Below are 11121 nucleotides of genomic sequence, written 5' to 3'. Positions count from 1 at the left end.
CTCTGTGAATGTCCTTTGCTGACTTTCCCTGGAGAAACAAAAACTTCATGACAGCCCATAACTCCAATGACGCGAAACTTGCTTGTGCCTCTGCCATCCCAGCTTCTCACTAAAAGAAAAAACAGTTTTAAGAATCGCAAAGACCTGATATTTGCACAGTTACATACTAAGATATTAGGCTGTCATATGGCCCCACACTCATTTTTCTATTTCATCTGAAAGGGGGCAAAGCCAGGAACTTCTCAGGACCCCCTCATATTTCACAAAGTCAAAAAAATGCAGCAAAGTTCCAATGAAATAGAAGATGTAGAGGGCCGAAGGTATGGAAAAATAGCATGCATGGTAAAATGAGCACACAACACAAATACCATTGATATTATATATATCTTAAACTTACCTCCACTTTTCTGTTCCAGCAGTTGTGTTGGATTTTTATATATACATGATACAATTAGCTAGTATGTTCCCAAAATACCCAGGGCACTCAGTAATAGATCTGGTCTAACAAAACTTTTTCTGCAACCTTCTGACAAGGAAGCTAGTGCCAACGTGTGGCTGTTGCTCAGTTATGCCAACATAGAACACTGGAATGTGAATGTAAAAGGCAGAATTTTCACCATTTTAAAAACATGTAGAGGCATTTTCAAACAAAAATAATACCATGAAGGGAAAAGCGGTTATAAAGAGATTTATAAAGATTTTAGACTTTTTGGCTTTAAGCAGTTAGGAGCAGCAACTCCAAACTAAGTTTACCTTCCTCAGTTTTAAAGACAACTGCTGATTACTATGGTTATCCCTAAATGCATGCTGCACTTAGATATTTTAGGTAAGCCCCAGTGTGTGTACTTAATGCATTAAATAGCTCATGTGTGGCATGTGGCATTTCTTTAAAAGAAAAACGTAATAGCTTAATAGTTAGTGACATAGGTCATCTTGAAAATTCTTCGGAATGTCCTGACCACCATTATACTAAACGCTTAAGTCAGCATTTGTCATGAAAATCCCAAATGTCAGAGCCATTACTAGCACTATTTATTGTTATATTTCTCAATAAGCTTTTTATTTCACATGAGGGAGAAAAAATAAGAGGATTTAAATATGTGTGCAGCTCTAGACAATCTCCTTTAGAAAAGAAGGCTTTCTGCTTTATACAAGTGATAACCTATAAAGCACTGGGTGGAAAATGCAATTAATATGATAAGTTAGATGTTTCAAAGCAGAATGCCTAGTCCAACTCAATAGAGCCAAATTCTAAGCAGTCAGAAATACAATTTAACTGAATATAGAAGAAACTGAATAGATGTGAAGCCTGAGAATTCAAATAGTAATGCAGATTTTTGTTTTTCGTTTTTTTTTTTCCTTTTGGACTGACACATTTCTGCAGAATAACAATCAAGTCAACCTGCTTTACTCCATGGAATAATCAAAGGGTTTGAGATGGGCTTGTCAATCTTCCTGAGCAGTCATGTCTCCAGAGAGAACAACTGAGGGAGAAAAGTTCTAACCTAATGTAGTACTATGGTCAATGGATTTCACAAAGTGAAATGTAATATTTAAATCTTAAATAAAGATGTACATTCAATTAAAGTCATACTATATATTATATGGATGTATTCAGACAACCACCAATTTTCGTGTCATAAGAATAATCCTGGTAATCTGTGTGTATATACTGTATAATTGTAAATCATTTGTTTTACTTTTTAATGCTTTATTATGAACTCATATTGATGTGTTAATCCTCATTCATTCATATAGCTTCCCATCAATGAGCCTGTCTGGTAAAATACTGAATGGCATGACATTTACATGGATGCTATATGAGAGTCTAAATCCAAGTCGATATTTTCTAAGCCTAATATACTTTCCATAGATCATGGGTCACATATCCATCAATAACATCTGGACAGATACTCTCAAGGTGACAAATCCTAGAGTTAAAGAATTAGGTGCACTGTATAAAAATTATAGTTCACACAATACTGTTGTCCAGCAAAACTCCTATTCAATGCCCAGGGTTGGCAAAGTGTTTTTTCTCACTGTTCTATATTCTTGGTTCTAAAGTTAGACTTAGAAATAGTTTAGAAATAAATTTTGGCTTTCTAGTGTGATAATAAGTGAATGCTGGGCAGATCATTGCTCTTTATAAACCCATTGTATAAGAAAATGGAGAAAGTGATGATCTCAACAGGAATACATTTTTTTAATTTGGAGATTTGATGCAATAAAACCAAATAAATTAAGAGTTTGACCTCATGATAGTTACCTCTTTGTTCTGAAAAATGTGATTTACCCTCCGATTGGTTGAATAAGAGAATGATATACCTGTTGTTTCTCCCGCCTCAACATTATATATTATACATTATCTATCTACAGCAAATATATTTACTTCAGCAGTATATATGGCCAATACTTAACATGTAATAATTCTCATCATCTGATTTCCTGTTCAAGGAAAACTACCATGCAGCACAAATTGGGGGATAGTGCATTGTTGGCTTTTTCTCATAGAATTCTGCTGTACCCGGAAGAAGTTTGAGTGACAGGGAGTGTCATGGAAGGTGATGATGCTGCTGATATTAAATATGTTCACTCCATAAAACAAACATCCATATCTCCCCCACAAAAATAGATTTTAATAACCCATAAGTAATTCTTCCTCTGGGAAAAGTGCCTTCTGTATTTTACTGCCCTAATGCATGTCTAGATCTGTGTTTTAGATCTGCTGAATAATGGATGAGCTTTGATAAAAATAAAAAATGATTATTGGAATGATTGCAAATAGTAATCAGCAACGGCTTCATGAACATATATTGGATCTCTCTCTACATTTATTTTGGAGTGACACATAACGAAACCAGCTGCAACACATACAGAACATTTATGTGTAGCAGACCCGCAAAGTGGTGAAAATGCTTGTTTGAATGATTAGTGCATTGAGATGTCCTATTGATTTACAAACAGGGACAACTTAGCTGTGTCTCATTTCAGATTTTCAGCACTTTGTTTATATAGTGAAATGCCACGAAGTTGGCTTTTTTCTATCTATTCTATTTTTTAGTATATTCTTCTTCTATTCTTGCATGTTTGAAGCATTTTAAATGTTTTAGTTGTTTAGTAAGGCTATTTTCAAGGATATCATATGTATATGTAATATATACATTTTCAGCCAGAAGGTTAAACCCTTAGCCAAGGACAACCTTGGCTGCTTTACTGGGGGAAACCTGTGGATAAAGAACTAAATCCCAAATTTACACACATAATAGAATCAAGAGGGTGAATCCTCTGTATCCTTACCCCTCCCCTGCTATGGTATAACTCTATTAGAGAGATTCAGACTGAAAGCAAACAGCCACTGCTGCGTTCACTGTTTTAACACCTATAATGCTCTGTAATTCTAGTGTCATGTATATATTTGTACAATAACTTAATAGTAAAACAAAAGGTTTTAGTTTTAAAATCTTTACAAAGTTAAAATAAAATAATTAATTATAGATTCCCTTTAAACTATAAATATTAAATGCGAATCGGACACACTGGGCCTGATTTATTAAAGATCTCCAAGACTAGAAGATAGACTACCATAAGAGATCCTGGGTGATCCAGCAAATCTAAACTGGATTTCGTAAAAAAACCTAATAACACCATAATATTTTTTTCAAGGATTTTATTGAACAATTTTGCAGAACATAATACAGTACAAATTACGAAAACTGAGAAAGGTAAATTAGAGCACAAAGTAATTGGTACATTTAACAAAACAGGACGACCTGTAGAACATACAGATCAGAATTGCATTGCAATTGAATCACAATTGCAAGGAAACATTGTGAGCATGTCATCAGAACAGATTTTACTATGTATGTATGCGTTGAATAGTATATGAGATCAAAAAACAAGTACAATTCAACATCTCTTCTATATGGCAGGGGCTCCGATAATCAGCTCTCAGGGAACCCGGAACCCAGCCACTAACATTACAACACCAACAAACGCAAAGAAAAAGAAGAGAAGAAGGATATAGGAGAATGGGCTGACTGGGGGCACAGTGGGAGAAAGTATTCCCTTCACGTAACCTCAGTATGCTTATTGGCATAGTCTCAGGAACATCATGTGAATGAACCCAGGAATGTAAAATCAATCTAAGGTTGCCACACATTCTTAAATTTCTCGTAACTTTTCCGGACCAAGCCTGCCAGTTTGTCCTTCCCAAAGACCTTCTTAATATGAGCTTTCACCTTACCAAAATTAAGCCGTAGGGTCTTTAAACGCTCTGGCTATAATGAGTTTAGACGCATTAAAAATGAAGTAGCAGTGTACGCACCAGTGTTGGGTAATCCTCCGGGTCTAACTGCAATAATGCCATGGTGGATGCAGGTTGTATTGTGGGACCCAGGATTGAACTGGCATATCGAAACAAATCCGTTGGGCGCCAAGGCACTCTCACCATATATGAAACATGGAGCCTACTTCACCACAACCCCGGAAGCATAGTAGAAATAAAGAAGGGTATATCTTGGAAAGATGGAGTGGGATCAGGTACCAAGTGAACAGATTTGTATGTAGTTTCCACTGTAAAGGTGTTCTGAGAGCATCTAGCCGAGTGACACCATAATTATTTTACACATTCCACATCAACTAATAAACCAAATATGTCTATTACAGGATAAAGCACTATTAAAGTTATAAAAGACTTTCTCTTTATAAACAGATGTTTGTTTTATTAACATCTATTCTAAAGAACACATAAAATTTCACAGTTTTAAACAGCTGAATATTTTCGAATTATGGCACAATTACTATAGGTCAGTGTGTTTTATCCAACTAAAAGGTAAAAAAAAAAAATATTTCATATATAGACAATAAATATTACTAATAAAATCATTAAAACTTTCAGCGCAACAAAGACCAAATAGGTTGTTCCAGACTATAATAAATGGAACTTATTATATTACAAGACAGTTCAAGCAAAATTTATAAACGGGTTACAGTTTATACAACACAATGATATGTGAAATCAAAAGGATTGTCTAACCGTTCATTCTGCCAATAACTAGTTTTTCACAATATAAAACCAGCCCTTGGCATTTATTTATTCATTTATTTATTCAGCAAATGGGAAACGTGATGTTTTCTATTTTGGAAAACAGTGCAGGTTTGGAAGTTTCAGTCCACTAGACAATGTAAACATATTTATAGTACAAATTATTTAAAAGGATCATCAAAAATTAAAACAATTGAAATTCTTATTTCAAAAATGATTCTAAGTGGTTTACAAAGTATGTAATGAATACAATAATGATATGAGTGCTTATGGGATCCCACCCTTTAGGGATCAGATGTCTAAAAAAGGCTGCACAAGAAAATGTGAAACTCCAAGCAAATATTAAAATATAACTCCTTGGCTTTGTATTAAAATTAATGTAAAACATGTTTTAAATAGAGCTGAACACTGCTAATTACCCACACAAATCTTTATTCATTTCTGCTGAAAAAAGGAAGTTCGGCATTCTAAATTAGCCTTTGCATTGTTTTTCAGAGTGCTGTGATTCTAACACTATGAACATATTTAAAATATGAGATACAACAGGAATGGCCACCTAAACCTGCTGCTGTTTTCTAACTGTCCAATAAGTTAATTGACAAGGGGGGGGGCGACCAAGGTGGACATTTAGAAGCTACTTCTCCACCTTAAGAGTATTCGAGTGCATGAATTGCAGGTGCAAGAGAAGAGGAGTTGTGAAACTATGCATACAATTGAGTGAGATTTTGATTCCTATTATTTTTGCCTGGAGTTCAGCTTTAACCTTTTTTCTCTTGTAAAGGTTATTATGCATTGATTTGCTTCCCTCAGTTCATTAACTGTCAAGAGAAAAAAAATTCAGACGCCATACATCCAAAAGCAGAACATTTCTGCACATACTCTCTTTATAGATACAGAAGATTTCATATTCAGGACTTTCAACACAATACCTACACATTTTGTGGTGACATCAGAAAACACAGACTCAAATATACCATAAAATACAAATAATTCCTTCTGCAACTTAAAGGAAAATAAAAGGGTACATTATTATTATATTTGAAAAACACAAAATAATAGGCTACATTATTACAGGAACAAGCGCTCATCAATAAGCACTGATTTCTTGAGGAAATAATTAAATGGACCCCTCCACCTGTCTGCTACATGAAACACAGGACATACAGGAGATTTATTCATGGCACTTAATGTCCCAAAGTCTTCAGTGATGATGTTAGTGTAAAAAGAAAAGGTCTATATATTCATTTATTCAGCGTAGTAAATTTGCATTTCCACGGTGTTTTCCTAAATGGAGTAAAACATAAAAAACAAAATTATCTAAACATGCTTTATGGGTATATTATATAGCTATCTATACAAGGTTTGATCACGATAATATGTTAGAGGTTGGTTATTCATTCTGGTAAGCTAGGAAGAAACAGGGTAATAATACATAAAATAACCTGCCAAAGGATTTGTTATTATGGAAAGGGTTATCTGTAAAGGTTTGTATTGCTACATGTTTCTTTCTCACCTTGGAGACATCCACTGTCCTCATTTCTTTACCTGCTGTTACAGGTGCAAAAAGTGAGGGTAACCTCTTAAATTGGGTAATAGACAAAAAAAATAAATAAAAAAAATGGCAAATTTAAAATCTTCCCCACCCTAACAAGGACTAGGAAAAAAAATTGTCATAGTTGGATAGTTATCTCTAGTTGACAAATTCTGCTTTGGGGTTCCGATGTGTGGCTAATGCCATCCTCCAATCTGATAATAAAACAATAATTCGGCACTATAACAACTGTCCAATGTTTAGGATACTGATCCAGAAAACAATAATATTAAACCAGAGGGTAGTAGATTGCTGTATGCATTACAGGAATGTCTGGCCAGAATTAAATTGGCAGGTAAAAAAGTAAACCAATATACATTACAACTGTGTTTGACAGTTGCTGAGTGTTCTGCTCCAAGTTTTAGTGGTGGAAACCAGAAAATGTTCTAAATTATTAAGATAAGGGGTAATGAAAAGCCATTTTTTTTTTACTAAAGCAAAATTAAATTGCGACTCCTCATTTGCATTAAAACATTGATGGCCCTATTCAGCCCTTGGACTTTTAAGTTTTCATAAAACCAGCTAAAGTTTATTTCCTTCAGCAAGCTATTAAGCTGTTAGAAGTTTAGACATCTAAAAACTGACTGCAGAAAGGGAAAATGTGTTCCTTAATTATAAAAAAAAAAAAACGGAAAGGAATGTAATGTAAGAGCATATCTGAAATACAAGGGAAGTAGCAGCTATGCATAGGCCTCAAGAGTTCCTGATCCAGGGTGACTTGTCTGCCATGAAACTAAAGCCTACATACATCAATTATTTCCAGACACTAGCAGATTGACTGCTCAAGACAAATAGCTGTAACAATCTGAAGTATCAAACACCCAAACATTTGTCAAACACCCAGCAAATATGTCCTTCAAACATGCCTTTTAACTCGTTTCTCAACACCCTCTACCCTTACTGTAACAGTCTTCTGGCACATTTCTGTGCAGGGAAGACATTTAGTTTGGTAATGATTTCTGTGTACTTCTGTGAACTTTCATCCTCTTGTAATTTCCTCTGATTACCACGGGTGAGCTGCAGGGTGGTTCTGTAGGACCCAGAGTCCTTGATTAAAATATCCACATGGTTAACTTTTTCACTACCACCAGAGTAGCTGTGTTTTGGTGGGGCAGTGAAAGGATGGAAACAAATCTGCAGTGTCAGATTTGTTTTATTCAGGCTGATTATCATTTGTAACTTTAAAAAATCCATAGTGGCTGTACAGCCACCTAATGGCCTCTTTATGCTGCTGACACTTCTATATTTGTTGGGGCAAGTGTGCCCCTTTCTTGGACCTGACCCAGCTCCATGTTCCAGGTAAACAAATGTGCACCTGTCCTCACAATCTTATAATGTTAACTGATAGTAATAAAGTAAAAAATGCAATTATGACATAATACTTATTATGAACTAGAAATCACTTTTCATACAGCAAAAAAAAAAAAAAAAGAATCCAGAGAGCCCAACGTGTCATCAGTGTTAAAGAACTACAGCCAGTAGAAGATTTCCCACTCTGTTTGAGTATCCAATGGTTTTGTAGAATAGAGTGGGAAAATATAACTTAAAGCAGAGTTGGGAAATACAGCAGGAAGATATAATCATTCTTAAAATCTATTTTTGGTAAACTAGTCTAGCAACACCATTAATCCCTTGCACCTTGCTAGAAATAAGTTTTCAATGTGCATATATATTGAGTGAGAATAGTGTATAGGAAGAAAAAGGATTACAATTAAACTCTAAGTAAAGATGATAATGGTAAATTCCTCTTTCTTGATAAATAAACTTTGCCAGCAAGAAAATTTACCAAGCCAGCTTCATGTTTTGGTGATCAGATCCCTAAATCAGCCTAAAATCTTTAGATAATCTTTGGATGACACACAGAGAAAATGTGCACATCTGCTCATAACAATAGATATCTAAAGAAATCAGTTTTTGATAAAACTAACATAGGGCCTGAGAAATAATTATAATAGTAAACAAAGGAAAAAACAAACCTATTTTATTTACAACAGCATGATAGAGGAGTCGTTAGGAAACATGACATGGAACTCATTTAGTGGGACCAATTTACTTTCCAGCTTCATGATTTTTAGTTTTTTTTCAATGAATTAGCTGTCTGTCCAATTTAAATGTCAAATTAAAAAAAACTCCAAAGAACCTTGAATGACTTTTAGGTCACTTAAAATATTAGATATATTGGGAACTGAGACTTACAACTTTTCTTTTGCATAGATCTAGATGGAAATCATTCACTTGATAAAATGCGTAAGAAAGAAATTTGATATGGATTCCTTAATTAACTAATTTATAGCTGTTAAATCTGTCTTCCAAACTCTCATGCCCAGATTTTGACACCTTTGTACAATAAATGTGGTTCACTAGTATTTGTCAAAAAAGTCATAGGATTCACTACAGTTTGATCCTCACTAAAAAGCCTATATAGAATTTAAAGGATCTGTAACTTTGGAGGAGGGATAAAACACTTTTTTTTTGTTCTTACTGAAGTGAGGAAAAATCCCTCTTTAGAAAGTTATCAAAACCAACAAAGAGGCGAAACTTCCTGGGACAAAGCAATAGAAACCAGACAGGAATCTAACTATTTCCCTCTCAATCTACAATTTCTCAAATTTTCTCAGATCACCACAGACTGGTAGAAGCAATTCCTTTTACATCAATATTCATATTTTAATTTCAAGCCATTTATTGTTATTATCCTGGCTACTTTGTGACAAAGAAAGAAGAAAACAGTAGCTTAAAGGCTAAAGGCTAATATAATAGTATTTAATTGGAAAGCCCAACCAATGAGAAAAGAAGATCACTTCACCTGCCCACCACAGCAGCTATATAAAAACGTGCTGAACAATTCTAAAAACTCCAGGCACCTAAAAAATATTGGCATGTATGTTTGAGGATCAGAAAGCAGTTGATCGGCTGATAAAAGGAAGGAGGTCTAAGAACACCTTTCTTTCTTTATTGTACTGGCCTGTCCAGGCCCCAGTCTTAGTAAAGCCTACAGTACCCAGTAGATTAAAAAATTTGATGACCACTAAAAAAAATCTTGATAATCATATGGATGTAAATACCAAATAACATTTCAAATAAAGAATATAACACACATCAAATGAAATGCTGTAAGAGTAAACATTTTGTATAAAGAGTACCCCAAAGAATCATGCATTGCTTTTGGTTAGATTTTCTGGAAAAAAATGGTTGGTTAGTTAGTTCCAAAAAAATAAAAGCTGCAGGTAAGTGTATTAGTTGAAAATGAATAATGTTACAGAAAAGATATCTTAACCTTGACCAATGCCCCATGGTTTATATTAGCAAAAGTAAAGTGTTTTTAGTTGTGGTGAGTTAATACACAGGAGAATGGTATATTTAAAGTGATACCCATTACGTGGCGAGCATTTCTTCGGTTCAAGTATTTTGCCGTCTTCTCTTCTGATGAAATACATAAATATGTCATACTGAGGTTTAGACTGATAGCATGTGCCACAACTGTGAATTAATTTTCTCTTAATGACATGTACATTATCAACCAGGGCTATGTTGGACATCATCTATTACACTAGCAAATGTATGAGACATTATCAGTATGAACAAAATCAAACAACAAAATAGTTTAGCAGGTTTTATTGTGCTGCAAAAAACTGAAGATTGCACTGGCTCAGTGAGTGCCTAAGGATCGTCATAATATCTCTCCTTGCCACAGATTAGCTTTTCTTATAATAATTGGTAGAATACAGTCCGGCATTAGTAGTGCTGTAAATTCATAGTTACACACAGAGCTTTAAAAATAGTTTCTAAGTTTCTAAGCTTCTGTACATTGTTCTTTAGATTTTTTTTTTTTTTTTTGCTTTATTTACTAGGTTAAGAGGTAAAAACATTAAAAATAAAGCCAGCAGATAGAAAGTTCTAAGTGTTTAGTTTTTTGAAAGCGCCTTTTCATTATATATTGTAAAATGAACTTGGTTAGTTTTATTCAGATTACAAAGTCAGCTAAATGAGCCAGGAGGGGGACTCACCCCCTTCCAATCTCATGAATGAGATGAGACTCCCAAGCTAGTCAATTACATGCTGTCAACAAACATTCAGGCAGTGCTAGACTTTCTTTTATTTACAGAAAGTTTGGAGTGATAACTTTTATTGGCTAAGGCTAGGTACACACGTGCAATCGTTTTCGTCCGATATCGGCCCTGAGCCCCATCTGCCTCTGGGTGTGTACAGCGCTCGTCGTCCTTCATCCGAACGACCGTCTTGGCAATCCTCGGGCGATGGATGATGAACTATCTTAATGGAAGTGAAGGGAGAGAGAGTTCAGTGGAGTACCGCTCCGTCGTTCTCCCCCTCCCCTCTCCATAGTGCTGAACAGAGTGGTATGTACAGCACTGGTACATGCATCGTGCAGTCGTTAGTTGTTGGGAAGGATCGTGAAAGATTCTTTTCAACGATAATTATTGCATGTGTGTACATAGCCTTTGGAATATTACAACCTAAAGATTTG

The 11121-nt window shown here is 34.9% G+C and overlaps 1 protein-coding gene across 3 annotated transcripts in view; it reads right to left on the bottom strand.

Moving 5' to 3' along the window:
- Positions 1-5087: 5087 nt before the first annotated feature.
- LOC140334207 (rab effector Noc2-like) overlaps positions 5088-11121 on the bottom strand; it is a 46260-nt gene continuing 40226 nt past the window's right edge. Inside the window, exons 4-5 of one of the 3 annotated variants that reach the window (XM_072416414.1) lie at positions 10008-10058; positions 5088-6328 (exon numbers count right to left, since the gene is read on the bottom strand). In XM_072416414.1, the coding sequence (XP_072272515.1) occupies positions 6294-6328; positions 10008-10058 (86 nt within the window). In that variant the 3' untranslated portion in view covers positions 5088-6293. Of the gene's footprint in view, positions 10059-11121 lie in introns of all 3 variants that reach the window. The other 2 variants (XM_072416404.1, XM_072416423.1) reach the window with 2 other exon arrangements.

Source organism: Pyxicephalus adspersus, chromosome 1 (assembly GCF_032062135.1).
Source record: "Pyxicephalus adspersus chromosome 1, UCB_Pads_2.0, whole genome shotgun sequence".
NCBI lineage: Eukaryota > Metazoa > Chordata > Amphibia > Anura > Pyxicephalidae > Pyxicephalus > Pyxicephalus adspersus.
Note: the sequence above shows the minus strand (reverse complement) of the source record. Positions and strands in the feature narration are given on the sequence as shown.